This window comes from Talpa occidentalis, unplaced genomic scaffold (assembly GCF_014898055.3).
Source record: "Talpa occidentalis isolate TD23 unplaced genomic scaffold, MPIMG_talOcc4v2.1 talOcc4.16, whole genome shotgun sequence".
In the NCBI taxonomy this organism is placed as follows: domain Eukaryota; kingdom Metazoa; phylum Chordata; class Mammalia; order Eulipotyphla; family Talpidae; genus Talpa; species Talpa occidentalis.
This window is the reverse complement of record NW_023601653.1, coordinates 8,566,953-8,585,318: the sequence shown is the minus strand read 5'-3', so window position 1 is coordinate 8,585,318 and position 18,366 is coordinate 8,566,953. Positions and strand designations below refer to the sequence as shown.

Sequence of the window (18,366 nt, the reverse complement as noted above, 5' to 3'; positions counted from 1 at the left end):
TGTCTCTTGTGCTTCTCGGTCAGCCCTGCACGTGGCCCGGCGTCCAGCACGCTCAGGTCCTTGGCAGAGCTGCCGCCCCCCGCGAGCCACTTACATTTTCACTGTTGACATCAGCTTCACTGGGGCAGCCGAACAGTTCCCGCCTCAGGAGGTTGCCATCATACTCCAGGAAGGTCAGGTAGAGGTTGCGGAAAAACTCCACATGCTTGTTCTTCACCCGAAGTTTTTTGGGGGAGTTCCAGTGAATGACCTGTTGGGTGAGAGAGAGGCAGTCAGGCAGGGGGACCTCATGTTTACCACAAGCCGGGTTTGGTACTGGCTTGGGGGCTCATTCATTGATTCAGCATGAGGGGCTGTTAATGGAGCCGTTAGGAGGAAATTGGGAGTCTGTGAGTGATGTCCTGAACAGACTCCACCCCCATCTCCAAGCCAGCAAGAGCTCAGGCATGGAGGACTACAAGTCCCAGCATGCCTCAACTCAACTTCCTGCATGGAGGACTGCTAGGAATTAGGGGTGCAGCAGAGTGGCCAGGTGGACCTGTGAGACACTGAGGCAGGAAGACCCCATTTTTGCTTTTTCAGGTTTATCCTGCACCCTGCACTGCCAGTGGGACAGATGGCATCTAGCCACACGCTGGCCACCAGCAACAACTAAATTCATTTTGTGGCTTTTCCGACACTCAGAAGCAATGTCGATGTCCTCCTGGCCAGGGTCTGCTCACCCTGGAGTTACCTACTGACCCCACCCCAGGTCTGAGTTCCTGCCCCACCCACATGGGATAATTCCCAGCTATTCCTGCTGCTCCTTCAGCTCTCAGGGTGGTAACTGTTTCCCTCAACTTTCTATTTTTGCTTTTTTAGTTACCAAGTAAATACTTGATGTCTAGTTACCATTTTTAAAGGTTAAATTCTCTTCTGGAATCATGCACAGGGTTCTGCCAGAGCTTATGGATCCACTGCCTCTTAGAGATGCGGTGAGAAACCCACCAGTTACAGCCCCCTCCACCACGTTGTGGGCACAGACGTCAGCCATATGGAGACATGACAACAGAGTGAGTCACACAAGTGTACTGACTCCCAGTGCATGTAAGTTTACACACCACTGTCATCTCTTAAATAAGCGACAGCATTGTATCTAAAAAAAAATGTACAAACTTAATTAAATAATACTTTTATTGTTAAAAATGCTGGCCATCATCTGATGCTGATACAAAAAAGATGGCGCGAACAGACCTGCTGCCATTAACCTTCAATTTGTAAAAAATGCAGTAGCTGCAAAGCACACTAAAGCCAAGTGCAGCACAGCAGGGCATGTAGGTACAAGTAGAGCAGGTGAGCAGTACCTGGCCCAGGATGAACGTCCATAAATGCTGGGGGTGGAGGGATGTGTCCGTAAATAGTAATTAGGGTGAAACAATGGAGGGAGGATGAAGAAGAAACACTCAGAGAAGCATCACAGGAGGCCCTGTGCAGGGACTTGAAGATGGACAGGAGATCCCTGGGGAGACAGGGCATGGTGCAGAGGGGACAGGGGCACACATGGAGCCTGGGTGGGGTGGGCAGGAGATGTGGCTGCAGAGGACAGCTGGGGGTCTGCTGTCCTGGGGGGACGGGACCACCTGCGGAACTCAGATGACCTCACTGGAGGTTTTTAAGGAGGGGTATGGCTGACTCTGGGCTTAAGGAAGATGACTCTGGTTACAGAGACGCTGATGGAAAAGATGTGGGGTGGCACCAGGGACACCAGAGGCAAGTCCACTGTCCTCTCCAGCAGCGCTGCTCACGCCCTTGGCTGGAAGCTCGGCTAAGGAAGACACTTCACCATCGGTTTTACACGCTGCCTTCCTGAATCTTCACCACGACTCTGGCCAGGAAAGCAATTTTCAAGATGAAGAACCCTTGGAGAAGTAACCTGCCCAAGGCCACACAGCTGGTGAGTGTCGAAGCTGGGGTTCAACATGAGCTTGAATAAATTGGATTCCAGAACTTATGTTTGCATCCACTACACAGAGAACAAGAGATGACAGGCACAAAAAAAAGACCAAAACCCCTTTTCATGCTTTGTCATCACACAGAGTAGACAAGATGCATCTTCCCTATAGTTTCCCTCTCCCCTCAGCCTCTCCTCTGCCAGGCAGAGAAACAGCCTATCTGAGGAGGAGGCAGTGGGCATCAGGGGTCAGTCCTTCCCCTGTTGGGGCACCTGTAGAGGGCCGGGCACCTGCTGTGCAGAGAGAGGTCTAGAAAATCCATCTAACCTCATTCCTCTCTCAGGTTTGCTGCACGGCATCAACAGACCTTGAAGTTGTCTGGGTAACCTCTACAAGGCCAAGTGCCTCTCTTAGGGTGCCACAAAGGACAGCAAACTGACACAGTCCCAGTCACATGCTCTGCCCTCCAGTAATCAGTGATGGCTCAACAGCAGAGCAAGAACCGGGGCATCAGACCAGTTTAGACTTGAATCCCAGCTCTGCTCCTAACTCAAGGTGTGTTCCTTGGGCAACCTGCTTCTGTTTTTTTTTTTTTGGGGGGGGGGGCTCTCAGTTTCCTGATGTGCAAAGTGGGAATGAGGGGCTCCTCAACTTCCAGAGTGACAAAGAGGGCTACACAAATGCTGAGCATAGTGCCTGCATGTCAGGGTGACTCCACCTATGTGGGTTCTCTTCCCCATTCAAAGATGGGAGCAGCAGCCTGCACTGCTAGCGTTCTCCCACCTCCTCCCGCTTGCCAGCATGATCCACAGCAGCGTTCAGTAAGGGAGCAGGTATTTAGCATTCAGGAGCATGCAGAAAGGGTCAGCAGACCCTGCTTGGGGTGAAGTCACCTGGCCGCACCTGCATTTCAGGGGAAGAATGAATGTGCAGTATGCAGTTCCCTTCCTGTGCCTTTTGAAGGGGGCGAGACGGAAGACTCCCCTAAGAAGACAACCAACCTGAGCCCGAGAAGGTCCCAGGCCACGCATTAAAATAATTGCATGCGAGCTGGTGTCACTCACTCCCAGTGGGGATCACGTCTTTGCTACAAAGGAATCTGGTGCCTGCCAAGCGCTGAGCCAGCAGGAAGGCTGAAGGATGTGCATCTGACTCAGGAAACTTGGACTTCCCCAATAGGGAGAAATTTCAACCAAGTGAAAATAAGGGCTGGCCTGTGGGCCCCCAGACAAACAAATCTTTACTGTAGCACGCACAAATCTGTCAGGCCCTTTGGAGACACTCTCGCCCATTTAGTCCCACTGTCCATTTCTCAGAGATGACTTGCACATCTCATGGCTGGTAAGTTGCAATGCCGAGACACAAAGCCAGTTCTCAACCCTCAACCTGGTTCCTCGTTGCCATTGTGCCCATGTCCATGCGCTGAGCATCTACGGATGGGGAGAGGTTTACAGAGAAGTGCTTTGCCTGCGATCACATGGTGGGTTTGGGCCAGGTCAGGGCTGGGACGAGGACACAGGTCTCTTGCGTCCACCCAACTTGGGCCATTACCTACCCCACCACGCCTCAGTCTGCCGTGTCTGCCCACATCTGGATTAGTGTATCATCTACAGCAAATGCTGGTGTGCAGAAACAGCAGCAAGGATTAAAGGAATGTAGAGGAAGGTGTGTGTGTGGGCGGGGGGCGGGGGGAGTCACTGGCAGGTGAATGGGATTTGGTAAACTGCAATCCGGCTACCCTCTGTAGATAAGCACACTTAAAGATGATGATTGTATGAATTTACCTTTTCACTGGGCTTTAATCATGAGAACATAGAACACTCCATTCTCCTGTGCTAGACTCTGGAGAAATAAATCACTGATCTAGTACCCTTTCTACATTAGACATTAGCCAGGGCTGACCTGTGGGCTCACGCAAATGCCTGCTCACGTTCAGTCCTCAAAACAACCTGGGAAGGTTGTTCTTATTATTGTCTCTGTTTTACAGACAATAACCCTGAGGCTCAGACTGGCTCATTAAGCAACCAAAGCTTTTTCTTTCTACCATGTCAAATGATTGCCAAAGATGAGCCAGGCTCTGATGGGCTGTGAGCGCGGAGATGGACATAAGAGAGCAGAACTCCCTTTCTCAGGAACTTACGACTAAGAGGGAGAGGCAGGCATTACATAACCATGCATTTTAAATGACAAGTATGATAAGTGGTTTTTTTTTCCTTGCCTAAAAGATAATCTTTAAATATAAATATATATATATATCTTAAATCTTTAAATATAAATATATCTTAAATCTTTAAATATAAATATATATATATATATAACATCATTGTTCATTCTTGTACAATGTATGCTTATATGCTCTCTCCTTTTAGGTGTAGTCCCTGTGAAATTCCCACCACCAATTCACCCGTGAACTATCACCAGAGTTCCTTGTGCTCTTCTCTCGCCTGTTTTGATCCCTCTTCCTGTCCCAAACAACATAGTCAAAAAATGGGCAGAACTAAAAAGAAACTTCTCCAAAGAGGAAATGCAAATGGCCAACGGGCATATGAAAAAATGTTCAACATCACTTGTAATCAGGGAAATGCAAATCAAAACCACCATGAGATACCACCTTACACTAGTGAGGATACATATTAAAAAAAAACAAAACCCAAAAAACAGGCAACAACAAATGTTGGCGAGGATGTGGAGAAAAAGGAACTCTCCTACATTGCTGGTAGGAATGCCAACTGGTCCAACCACTGTGGACAGCTGTGTAGAGATTCCTCAACCTACTAAAAATGGAGCTCCCATATGACCCAGCAATTCCACTCCTAGGAATCTACCAAAGAATGGTAATTGCTTTTAAAGAAATGTTAAGGAGAGGTTACTAGTGACTGCCTTTGGGTTGGACCACTTGACAAACAGAGAAACCAAGGCCCAAGGTGAAACACTGACTTGCCCAGAGTCACAAGGCAGAGTGGGAAGTGGAGACAAACTTCCGGGGCTACTGTTGCTTCCACTAAACCACTTACCAGCCTGAGAACCCCACTCAGGATTAGTATCACTGATTATTTTTATCAGTGCTTGTCTGACTGCTGAGAAGTGTCATTTCCTGGTCCCTTGAGGGGAGACTCACCCATCGCTGCTGGCTGGGGGGCAGCACGCTGTAGTGTAGGTGACATTTACTGACAAACTTTCCTACATGACACGGAGTGACTGGAGAATGTGCCCAAAATAGATTTTCGCACGGAGCTGGTAAGTACATATAGGTCTACAGGACTCGTGATGAAAACCTATCAGAACTGATGCCACTTGCCAAGGCACATCAGCACAGGCGAAGATATTATTATTAGCAGCTAACATACACTGGATGCTTGCTGTCAGGCACTGTTTCTGAAGACTTCACCTGTCACAGCTCAGGTATTCTTTATTTAACACGGTCAGTGGTGATGGTCTCCGGTCCCACCTTACAGGTGAGGATAGTTCTGAAAATTGCCACATGTTTCACAGTGAGAAAGCAGAGAGTTAGGATTCAAACTCAAGCAGGCAGAGATATTAGGAAACTGTCCTTCTTCTCCTATGAAATGACTCTGCTTTCAGAAATGAATGTGAGATTACCGAGTATAGGATCATGAGTGGACCTGCCTTTCCTTTCCACAGAGTCCCACCCACCCCTGGGATAGAAGGGCTGCAGGGTGACTTGGGACTTTCAGATTCGGGGCTGAACCTCCAGGGGCAGGAGGCCGAGAGGGGAACATGCAGGTTGCATGCAGGCTGGACTGTGGAAGCTGTGGTGTTGGGGGCCCCATGGGTGCGGTCTGGCTGGGTCTGAAGCATCTGAGGATCTGTGCAGACTTGAGAGTCAGCCTGCAGTGAGCCAGGCATTGACGGAAATTGATTACTGTCCAGGAAACTTAAACATCATCTGGGAAGATGGCGGAAGTCAATGTGATTAAAGGAGAAACGGAAAACTCTATCACCCATCAAAGGCACAGGAGAAAGCAAGATCTACAGGAACAGGGCGGTGAGCAGAGCTCCATCACCACTCCGGCGCCTGGAATACTCAGAACCCAGAGGGTTCACACAAATAATTCCTAGTGTCTAAGTGCCAAGAAATCAGAGACTGCACAAACGCCTGCTGAAAAAGAACAGGGCCTTCTGTCCTCAAGTTCCTCCACTGCACCTTTTTTTTTTTTTTTAAGATTTATTTGTACAAGCACTGGGTACAGTCAGAAGCACGGGAGGGTGAGAGAATTCACCAGAACCAGAGCGGGGAGCAGAACAGGCAGACCGACGAAATACACTGCTGAGGGGAGCAGCGGGCGTGGCAGGAGAGGTCTGCATGCCATGTGGGACCCTTGCCGGTGGCTGGGGATCGAACCAGCGCTGCAGAGGCTGAGGGCAGCTTCGCAGCCCAGTGCTCACCACTGCACCACCAGGGGAGGCCTTCCACTACACTTTTGTAAATCTTCCCGACTATTGGGAGCAGAAGGATGCCTCTAAGTATGTCTCTCTTTTCTACCCTGTTCTTCATTCTTAACAGAACACCAATTCAATTTGTAGTTACAATGTCCCCAGACCCTGTGAATGGGTCATGATTCATTTAAGATCTAAGCTAATCATGATGATCCTGTTCTCTGAATTCCCAGATACCCTTACAGCTTGGGGTGGTCATGGACCCAGAATTACCCTGCCCCTCAAATTCATGGAGGAAGCAAGTATTTCATTTCCTAATATAAAGTTTAGGGAACATGCCATTCTCCTCTCACCCTGCCTACTTTCTGTTGTGAACAGACATGTGATGACTGGAACCCTGACAGCCATCCTGTGACTATGAGGGAGAAGTCTCCACCTTGCTGATCTACAAACCTCACAGAACATGCGAGGCAGTTGCTGGGTCCTTCCTTAGTACTCCATAGATTCGTACACTTAGCTCTATTAGAGAACTCACTGCATGCTCCTGTAATTATTTATTTACATGCCTGCACCTGGCAGTGTTAAAATGTGAATTCTGGGCTGGCATGGAGCATGACTTATTATTCTTCTCTGAGCACCATAGTGCCTGGCAGGTAGTTAGTATTCATCCGCTGCCCTTTGGTTCAGGAATGGAAATTGTAATGATGACATTCTGTCTATCTACAGCAAATCAGTTATAAAAGTCTATTCATGTGGACTTTACCATGGAGAAATATATTCCCTTTTCATCATCTATGGGCCAAACAGCCTGTCATTTTTTCTTGGAGTTTAAGCTCCCTCTGTTCTCCCCTTGTTTGTTATCTCAAGGAGAAGGCCAATTTTTTCTCACCAGCCCCCTTCCTAGCCGAGCCACGAGGGACAAGCAGGCAGACCCACATGCCAGTGCCAGCTCCAGAACAGCTGGGAGACCTACACTCCGCTGCCTAACACCAGGGAGACAGCCACACCTGTAAAAGGGACATAGCAGCAACTACCAGCCTTCTGTGGTCAAGATCAAGACTGGTAGAGCGAGGGCCTCCCCGGTGGCGCAGCGGTTGAGCGCTGGGTTGCGAAGCTGCCCACAGCCTCTGCAGCGCCGGTTCAATCCCCGGCTGCTCCCCGGCCACCGGAGGAGGGTCCCACATGGCGCGCAGACCTCTCCTGCCGCCCGCTGCTCTCCTCAGCAGTGTACTTCGGTCCTTCTGCCTGCTCTGCTTCCCGCTCTGGCTCTGGTGAATTCTCTCACCCTCCCGCGCCTCTGACTGTACCCAGTGCTTGTATAAATAAATAAATAAATCTTTAAAAAAAAAAATAATAAAAATATTAAAAAAAAAAAAAAAAGACTGGTAGAGCGATGGATCTGAGCGCACACCACAGTGAACATTAAGCTACAAAAGAAAACTGGCGTCGGACTTCACAAAACAGCCCTTGTAGGAAGACTGGAGGGAAGCAAGTCTCTATGGGGGAAGGAGGACTAAGAAGCAAGATTTGAAACAGGGACGGCAGGTCGTCACAGATCTTGGGACAAGCGGGCAGGAAGGGGGCGGGCAATTCAGGTCAGAGACAAATCAAGCAGGTAGGGAGTGGGGGGCTGGCTGGACTTCAAGGAGAGACCTGAAGAGGGGGTGACCCAGGAAGATCACCACTTTGAGTTTCACCTGAGTGGGAGAGGTTGGCGAGGGCTGACAGGCAGGGAACAAGGCCTGTGCCTCCCCTGCTTCTTCCAGGTCCGTCACCCTGACCATTCTGCAGTGTACTTGAACTTGTATTTTCCAGTCTCTTGAAAGGAAACAATACTGCTTCAGAGGATGGAGGTGACAAAAGATGTAAAGGCATCCACCATGGAGCCAGGAGCAGGCTGTGCTTAGCACACAGGAGTCTCTGGAATACACCTACTTCACTTCCAGGGAATATTTTCTAAAGTGACCTTCTGTCTCTAAAACCCAGACAGCTGTCTCCTTGAGTGCAACATGCACGTTTGATGCAGAACAGCATGCACTGGGCAGGCATGACCAGGGTTTGTTGATTGACAATGGAATCCACTCCATTTTATCCCCCTCATCCACTGCTGAGGATTTTATTCTGTCTTCCTTCTCCCTTCCCATTCCTGATGCCTGCCATAAATAACAAGAGCAGCCTTGATAATTAGACTTCCACCCACAAATACTCTGACTTTTGGCCACCTTAACACAGGCTTCTGTTGTTTCTTGGTTTTTACAAGTCCTGGGGAAAAATTTTTTTCTCAGACAAAAATGCATCATTACCCAGGAATGGGGATAAATAAAAACAGACTAAACTCAGTGATTTTTTAGTCTCCTTGTCTGGAAAATATAGACAGTCAGGCCAGTGCACGAATCCAAGGCCTTGTCTGTACTATATCCTATCATTTCTTGTTCTGTCATCTGGAACATTTCTTATTTTTCCTTGCCTGAGGAGGTAGAGGTTCAAGAGCGGGGAAAAAAATGACAACAAGAAAATGAATACCTTTCATACTACTCAGGGCTGGGAGGGTCAGGAATCCAGAAGACCCTGTTACAGTGTTGAATGTTCAACCTGTTTGATGCTTTTTGTTTGTTTTTGTTATGAAAGGGGCTGGGTAACCAGCACTTCAAACTGGATTCCTGAACATTCAAAGAGTTCTCGAGGGCAAGAAATAGACGAGGGAGGCAGTCGGTGTCAGAATCCTCAGTGAAAGTTGTCTATGGTTTCTCTGCAGACAACCAGCCAAAGACCGGTGGGTGACGACCAGCCCGGTGTCCTTCCTCTCTATGCAGAATTACTTACTACTGAGACTTAACTCACATCTCACGGAATCCCTGCAGCGTCCACTGAGGAAGGCCTGCTGGTTGGAGGACAGGAAGGATGTGGGGAGCAGATTCCACCCCTGGAGGTCAGCATGGAGACCTGGAATTCTATCAGGGTTGGTTGAGGAGCAGTTGGGTTTGAGGTCCAGTGGGATTTTACCAATTTGGGGGAAGATGTGTAATGGGCCTGGGGTGGGTGGACACATGTCATTTTTGGGCTTGGAAAGTCTGGCAGAGGCAGCTGGTTTCCTGGCTCCCAGCAGGCATCGTCTTTAGAGGCTCACGTGCCTTCCTGGGTGCCATTTCACTCCTTTGCAGCAAGGCACGCTACCTCCTTCCTGCATTTAGTTGGGATCTACCGACCAGAAGTGGGACCCCGCCATGCAGGCTCACCAGTGAGTCGTTCCTAACTACCCCCAAGAATACCAAGACAGGCTTAGGCACAGGCATGTGTCCAGGAAGGGTCCGGGATCTCTTCCTCAGAGTGACCGAGACAGGCGTCTCTCTCCAGCCTGGCCTCAGGCTCACATGTCCCTACTTTGGTATCTTCCCAGCACGTTTACCACCTGAAATGACCCATTTCATCACCTGTTCTCTTGTCTAAATCCTTCTTCCTGCACTAGAATATCAGTCCAGGACAGCGGAGCCTGCATTGCCTGGCTCACTACTACACACCAGTGCCCAGAACAGCCCCGGCTCTGAGCAAGTGCGTGCCCGCTGCCTCTGCAATCAGTGGGCTCTGCAAGCTGGCTAGGGTGCAGGCAGCAGGGAGCAGCATCAGTGGTGGGAGAGAGAGACAGAGATGCTCTGTTGTTACTTTACCTGAACAGCCATATCTGTGTGATGCAGGGCTCAGGATATGGAGATGCCCCGAGGTTACATGTGCCCAGGTAAGTGTTTACCAATATCCAATTTTAGTGTATTTTACAATATTGTTTCACAGTAACAAAAATATTACAATGAGCTTCACGAAATAAACTAATGGCTTATAGGAGTCTTGCATTATAACTCAAAGTACAGAGTACATGACTGAATAAATAACAAACAGGGAAATGAGATAATGTTACTTAAAGAGCCCGGAAGCAAAAGTAGATTCTCTCCCCCACCCCAAGCAGTGGAGCTTAATCTTTCCACTTAAAATAAATGTGGGTTGGATATAGAGACTCACTTCAAAAAAATAAAAAAGATATTAAAGTATGAACAGCAAAAATATCCCTTAACTTTAGAGCAGGGAAAGCTGGACATGCAGCTGGACCTGGTAGGACAGATGACGCCCAGCAATGTCCCGTGGGGAGCCAGTTGCTCCTGACATGATATGGCAGGAAAGGCCTATTACCTGGGAAATTCTTTACAACAACCCATAACAGCCGTGGCACCACAAGAAAGCACACTGGATGCTTAAATCTGAGGGACATCTTATCCATTCGCTCTACACTATCATAAACAACATGGACAGATGATGAGGCTGAGCAAGCAGGGCAGGTTAACCATTGTTCTGGAAGGTACCATCAGGGCGACAGGACAGTCAGTATCACTTGCACAACTTTCCTGTAACTCTATGATTCTACCAAATACAAGTGCATATTAAAAACAAACACCAGTCTACCAAGGAGTTGTATGTCGAGAATACCAACAGGACAGGCTCACGTGGCCAGTCAGGAAAGAGCTGAGCTGACAGTTCTCCCAAAATGAGCTTTTCCTCAGCTACAGACATATCCACCTAATTAGATTTGACAAGAAGTTGGCAAAAAAAAAAAAAAAAAAAAATTCTCAAGACTATTCCAAACCTGGATTTACAATCACGATCATTAAGAACTTTATCCCAAGAGTGCATTATCACCTAATGTTAGTCCAGAGAGGCGTGATTAGCAAGATATTTAAAATAAAGCATCCAGAAGATGAAGACAAGTCTCCACAATTTTTGATGATGTTTAAAAAGTCTTGTGATCGTCTAGAACTTTATAATATATCTCCCAACCCTGTGAAAAGAGTTTAGAAGTTTCTTTAGAAGGGCCTTCCTACATAAAAATGAAAGATAATAAAATCCAATGGGGGAAAAGCTTGTTTTTCCTGCTTTGGTGAAAATGTACATATATGCTGATGATAACACGGTTACAAAGTGAAGGCAATTCTTCATCAGACAATCTCATGGCAAGAACCATAGAAAATAAATGCCGAAGGCCTAAAGGAACGGGTGTTGGAACAAACTACATGGGAGCTTGGCTAGAGAGAGAAAGGAAGATTATCGGGTGTGTCAGCCACCTGCTGCAAGACTCCGTTTAGGTAACAAAATGCCCAAAGAACAGCTTTTCAGAGAGCGGGAAGGAGAGATGTCCTGGAGAAGCTATGGGCAAACATGGAAGGCAGTTGCTTTGATTGGAATAACAAAAGGATCCCAAGGAATCCTATATTAAACTCGTTTGCAGCAGGACAGATAAGCAAGTTTGCAAGAAGGCCCTTGAAATCAGCATGCACAGGTACAATGGGATGTTGTCAATTTGGTTTTCTTTAAAGATGAGATGGAAAATATGATAGAATTTTTACGCTTTCTAAAGACACGAGGAATAACAAAGGAAGTGTTCATGACCTACAGCTTCCCTGGATAAATCATAGCAAAGAAGTTAAAATAGACAGCATACAAAAGATGAGTCACGGATTCCTGTTTTTATGAAAAAACCTTATCTGCGGTCTGTTATCGCCCACTTTTGGGAAAAAAAAAATACACACCTTTAATTTCACCTCTCGATGTAAAGGAGTGAGAAAGTAACTGCTTTAGCAAGAAAGATTTAGGGGTTTTAGAATATAACTGTATGGAATTGTTTCCATCATTAAGATGATTTTGAGGTTAAAAGTGAGGTGTTAACTTTCAAGCCCCTCATTGCTCTACACTTAGAAGCTGCAGTGGTTCAATGCTCACACATGCCAGATAGTGTTTTAATTGGGCTTCCCTTGCTCAAAATCCCTTTCTTCTTGATACCCTGGATTATGTAGGCCAGTGTATGTATATATATTTTTTTACAGTGGGGCTCGAAGGAAACCGCCCTGGAAGGCTTCCATGGTCAAAGGTGTCTGCTCTGTGTGGACCCAGAAGAAGTGTGGGAAATGCTGGAGATCCATAAAATTGAACAGGCTTCCATCCTGTGGGCCTTCATAACACGGAATTTGCATATAGTATGCAGAACTCCCCCCTCCCCAGCCCTCCCTAGACATCCCACTGACAGTTCTCAGAACTGTTTGGATACAAAGTGCTATTATAGGGTGAACTTTCCAGAGGCATTGCTGCTTCTAGGAATCTTGATGTTTCCGGGAATAACTGCATCTAAACTTCATCAGCTGTGCGTAACGACGAGATGGGAAGCTTCAAGCAGTAGCACCCAAAGGAGCTAAACCCTGAAAGTCACCAAATGAGCCAAGAACGGGTGGGTGAATGTTGAGGGAACACAAAAAACTAAAGCTTGAAATTGGCCAAATCCAACCCTCTCCCCACCTCTGCTGAGCAGACTGTTCCATCAGCCCCAAGATGAGGTTGTAAATTTCAGGGCGCATACGGCTGGGTCACAAACCAGTGCTCAGCCCGGACAGGCCACCTCGCCTCTGTGGGTCCCTGTTTTCTGCCTGGGAAATGAAAGGAAGAAGGAAACTTGCTTATGTGATTTGCTTCCCAGCGGAATGAAAACTTCTCGGAGAGAGAGTGGCCATGGTCCTGATACTCTAACAGAAATAATACGAGGCTGACCACACACCTCCTGGCTCAATACCAATGGCTTTACGACCCTCCCCATCTGTCCACCTCCTCTGCGCAGTGGTGACCACTTCCCGACTTTCTCAGATGAGGATATTGGACGGAGAGCCGTGGAAGACCCCACCGGCAGCCCTACAGCCTGGCCCATGGGAGATGCTCTGCACTGCCTGCGGGGTGAATGAGAGACACCTCGTAGTGAGCCACGAGCAACAGAACCAAAAGCCAGGCTCCGGGAACAGGGGCCAGCTGCCTCCCGTGTAATGCTGGACTCCCCGAGTTTATTAGTTTCAGGGGTGCACAGAGACAGTAACACACCAAGGGCCCCTGGATTTGGGTCTTACGATGAAATTAAACCAGCACTGGCCTAGAATGAGGAGAGCCCTCCTGGCTTGGGGGTGGTAATTCTAGACATTAGATCTCCCCCTAAGCAACTGTTTTTCCTTCCTCAATCCATCCTGATCTCGCAAAATCCACCTTACAATTCATCATTCTTATTACCCTTTCTCGGCTTCCCTCTGCCTCATTTTTCATTGTAGTCTGCTTAGCGAGGGTATGCTCAGTATGCTAATGCGTGGCAGCCCCTCATCTTCCTCAGAAGATGTGAAAACTGACACATCTCTAAGTATTATGAAATGTTTTAAACCTGGAGTTATGTGCTGCTCTTTCATGCAAATGGTAGATTGCCTCTAGGAACACACCCGTTTCCCTCCTTTGGATGACATGCTTTCTCGAGGTTTTTCTCGTCTCCTTTAGATATTTTCTTTCAAAGGTACTTCCCAATTTATGAGTAGGCAGGACTCTAAAAATTCAGCCCCCCTGACTGTTGCTTACAATTGAAATATTCTCGCAAGGAGACAATGCTGTGTTCATTGCTCCGGGATTAGACCTCAAAAATCCATTTCACACAAAGAGGACAATCTTAGAGAACTCTCTCATCGCAGGTGAAAAGCTTTCCTAGGAAAATACGTTCAGGGAGGACTTAGTCCTGTGTCAGATGGAAGAGCTTCGGACTGAGAGTCTGACAGGTGAGTTTGAGCTGTCAAACTCGACTCTGTCATAGTTACCTGTGTGCTCCCAGCACACTAGTGACAGATAAATCTTAATCGGTACGACCCTTCATTTCCTGATGTCTAAAATGGACTGGATGATATTCACCCCACATGTGATACGCCTGTAAATATTAGGGATACCGTTGCAGCCCAAGCTACCAGGAAGACTGCATTTTATCCTTGCAGGTCCTGGCCACAGTTCCCTTCCTCAGAGATGTGTTTCCTGGAAGTGCCGGGACGGACATGTTTTTTTTAAAGATTTATTTATTTATGCACACAAGAACTGGGGTGCAGGACAGAGGTGTGGGTAGGTGGGTGGGTGAAAGGATTCACTAGAGATAGACTGGGGGGCAGAACAGGAGGAGTGACTGAAATCCACTGCTGAGGTGGGTAGTGGGCGAGACAGGAGAGGTCTGCTGCGCCATGTGGGTAGCTCCCTGGCTGGGGATGGAACCTGCGCTGCAGTGGCCACAGATAGCTTCATAGCGCTGCACCTTAACCCCTTGCGCCACCAGGGAGGTCCCTGGGCATGTTTTTGCAGCGATGCTGTGGCCTGTGCCTAACCTGCATGAGGGTCTCCATGCTCCCTGTGCAGCCCTTGTATCTACTCCCCACTCCAGGGGAGGAAGAGTGGCCCCCATGACTACTAGGGAGGGGCAGCAAGAGTTGGAGGCAGGAGAGATGTGGAGGATGAGGAAGGAGGCTCCAGGAGTTCTCAGAGACCCCAGGGCTAGACCCCCCACTACTTCAAGGCTGGTCCTCGCTGGTTCTGGCCAGGGCATTCCTCTCTAGTAATCCGCTGACCACGCAAGGACAGGAACACAGTTCCAGAGACACTCTCCCATTGTCCTTTCTCTCCACCAGCACGAGGCCCTTTGCCTGGTCTCCTGTATGGTCCCGGGAGGGAGAACAAGAAGCTTCTTGGGGCCCCTCCCTTTTAATTGAAGACTCAGCTAGAGAAGGCTGAGTCATCGAGATTTAGGATTAAGAGATAAAAATGAGGTCTCTGAAACACAAAAGACAGAGATAAGTTCAAGTGCTATTTCTATGGAATACTCAAGGGCCCAGGCTGACCACGGGGCCACGGATAATGGCCTCCATATGATCAAGAATGTAACTGAGCCTGGGAGAGGTGAAGTGATTTGCTCAAGTCCTACAGCTGGTAAGAGGTAAATCTGACATTAGAATTCACAGAATTGCTTGGCTCCAAAAGCCCATATACTACTTCTGCCTCCTCGGTGAAACCATTAAGGCCCTAAGCAGTTCTCCTAACCAACCTCTGTGCAGCATGGCGGTCTCTCTGGGCACCCCGGCATGCAGGTGTCGAGCTCCGTGCTTGCCAGGAGCGAGCTGTGTTTGTTACCAAAGATGCTTTTATGCCACTTGTATTTCTAATGTAATTGGAAATGTAATTAATTGTTATTTGAATGAGGTGAGTGCAAAAAGAGAGTCGGTATTTCCATTAAAGGCAAGCTAAACGCTTTGGAACCAGTTGATAAAAAGAAGTGTCTAAAAGCAACTGCCTGTCGGATTAGGTGCAGGTGATGTGACTATAAAAGAGGTGGAAGAGGGAAATGCAAAAACCCAGGGCTGTCCTTCCACTGTCTGGTGAGGGTCCTTAGGTGTTGCACCACATTGAGCAAGGACATCGAGAACCACCCACGATGCACAACAGGTGCAGTTAGAGATGACACGTCCCTCCATCAGCCGTCGGAAAGACCAGGTGTCGGGGGAAAAAACAGGTGAAGTGTGAGTGGGTGGAGAGCAGAGCTGAAGGCCCACCTGCTTACTCCCCAGAGAGGAGCCTGCACACCAGCACCTTCACCCACTTTGAACGTGATGGATGGAATCAAATAAATAATGAGAGGAAGGTGAGAAGGAAAAAAATGACAAACAGGCGCCTGAGCCTGGAATCTGGGCCCAGGTTGCGCTGGACATGTCACGTGCTTGGACCAGCTCTTTGGTCTCCTGGACAATGTCCAGGCACTGATATGATCCAGAAGGGGAGGGGGAGGTTCTTACCTGCCCACGCCTCTCCCTCATCACTTAGCCGCCTCTGTACCTGCAGGACACACCTCTTTTCTATTTGGTCCTATTTTAGGATTTTGCGTAAGATTTTATTTGATGTTTTGGAGTAAAATGACATCCAGATGCTTTTTTAGCTCTATCTAAAAAGGTCTGAGTTAAATTTGATTTGACTCCATCTATGTGGTTCTACGATTAGACACGCTTTCACTTACACCCAGAACAGGCTTCCTAAGAGAGCTTGCGAATCATTTCACCTGATAGGCTCTGAGTGACACGGTTACGGAACCCGAAAGCACACCAAAGTGGCACAGCATCCCGCCGCAGGCACAAGCAAGATCCCGGGGCTTCGCTCGTGTGCCAGCACCACCACTGCAGAGCCCACCACCGTGCCCGGCACACAGACACCACTCAACACAGAAGCGCGTTGGTACAGACGTGCTGGGTGAAGGGCACGGAGAATCACTTGGAGACCTAGCGCTGGAGGCTTCTAGAAAACGTCTGAGTTGAGAGTCGACAAGTAAACAGCCTCCTCTAATTCACGATGCCTTCTCCTTTCCTTTCTGTGGCTGCCAACGGAGAGGCTCTCAGATACCATGCCAGACAGCCTGAAGCGCCGTCTGCTGTCTTAATGAGACTCATACCAACCCTCCTAAGGAAAATCAACTTCATAAAACAGCTGCCAAGGGCCACCTCCTACTACCACAATTTTTTTTGGTGGCAAATTTACCTAATTTGACCATTTTAGCCAGTTTAAGGGTGGAGCTTGATGCCCCAAATACATTTGGGTTGACACCCAGCCCCTACCACTGCCTACCTCTAGAATATCTTCATTTCTCCCCAAGGAAGCTGTGTGCCAGCTCCCGGTGACCTCCGCTGTCCCTTCTGCTCTGTGTGTTTGCCTGTTTTACGTGACTTACATCAGGGTCATCATCTGTTTGTCCTTCTGCCTTTGGCTTATTTCACTCATCACATATTCAAGGTTCCTTCATGCGAAGCCTGTGTCAGAATTGCCTGCCCAATTAAGCCTGCCAAGGTTTTGTGTTGCACTGATTTTGGCAAAAGTTCATGTTTTCATTTTTGATAGGAGAAAAAAAAGCTTGCGTGTTGCTCAGTCTCCCATGCACCTTCCAGGTCAAGAAATGCCATTTAGGATAAGGACACAGGCCTGTGCGTCACTCTGTCACCCTCTGCCCCCGACAGCTAAACCTGCAGCTCAGACAGAGGCCCCTGTTCTCAGACTTGACCAGTCACATCCACCCCTTACACTGTCAAATGGGCACCCCCATTGATTTTACGAGGGGCTGATGTGAGTTCCTGGTAGGCTTGCGTCCGTCCTAACTCCTACCTGCAGTACTCGGGGATCCATTGGGGTCACCTGAGAGTAGAGTGTCCTGCTCTTCAAATTGGGTGCTGGGCAAAGATCTCTGGGCTTAATTTTCACTTAATGGTTTAAAAAAGAGGTTGCACATCTTTTCAAATGTCTATTGGCCATTTTCTTTTTTATTTTTTTTAAAGATTTATTTTTATACAAGAACTGGGCTACAGGCCAGATGCACGGGAGGGTGAGAGGATTCACCAGAGACAGAGCGGGGAACAAAACAGGCAGACTGACGAAATACACTGCTGAGGGGAGCAGTGGGTGAGACAGGAGAGGTCTGCTGCGCCATGTGGGCTTCTCGCTAGTGGGCTGGGATCGAATCGGCGCTGCAGAGGCTGTGGACAGTTTCACAGTTCTGCACTCAACCGCCTGTGCCACCAGGAAGGCCCAAGATTTATTTATGTATGCATACAAGAGCTGGGGTGCAGGCCAGAGATGTGTGGTGGGTGAGAGGATTCACCAGAAACAAAGTGGGGAGCAGAACAGGCAGATCTACTGAAATATCTTGTTAAGGGGAGCAGCAGGCAAGACAGGAGAGGTCTGTGGCACCATGTGGGTCAGCTCCCTGGTCATTCAATAAAATGACTCTATCTTTGACACGCTATTTCTTATTAATTGGCAGGAGTTCTTTGTATATTTTCCTTACTAGTCCTTTGTTAGTTATGGGTGTTGAAAATCTCTTTTGTTCTTTGTGATGTCACTTTGACGGAATTAGTAATTTCAATGGGGTTGAATTTATTTGTCCTCTCATTCATGACAACAGTTTGTAGAGTCCAGATGAATAATTTCTTCCTTATTCTGAGGTCATGGGCCAATTTTCTCATTTTTTAAAATTCATTTCCTATAATTTTTTAAATTTTTGATATAATTTTGTTCACAGTATTCTCTTATTATCTCCTATAATTTTGCTCTATCTATTGGAGCTAGAAGTATACACTGCCTTTCAGTTTTAAGTACCTCATTCATCAGAAATTTGTGCATGGTATGAGAGAGGGGT

At 47.8% G+C, this 18,366-nt stretch overlaps 1 protein-coding gene across 2 annotated transcripts in view; it reads right to left on the bottom strand.

The window, feature by feature from the left end:
• LARGE1 (LARGE xylosyl- and glucuronyltransferase 1) overlaps nt 1-18,366 on the bottom strand; it is a 436,269-nt gene that overhangs the window by 45,653 nt on the left and 372,250 nt on the right. For both annotated transcript variants that reach the window (XM_054696078.1, XM_037513671.2), the window contains exon 10: nt 95-250. In XM_054696078.1, the coding sequence (XP_054552053.1) occupies nt 95-250 (156 nt within the window). The remainder of the gene's footprint in view (nt 1-94; nt 251-18,366) is intronic.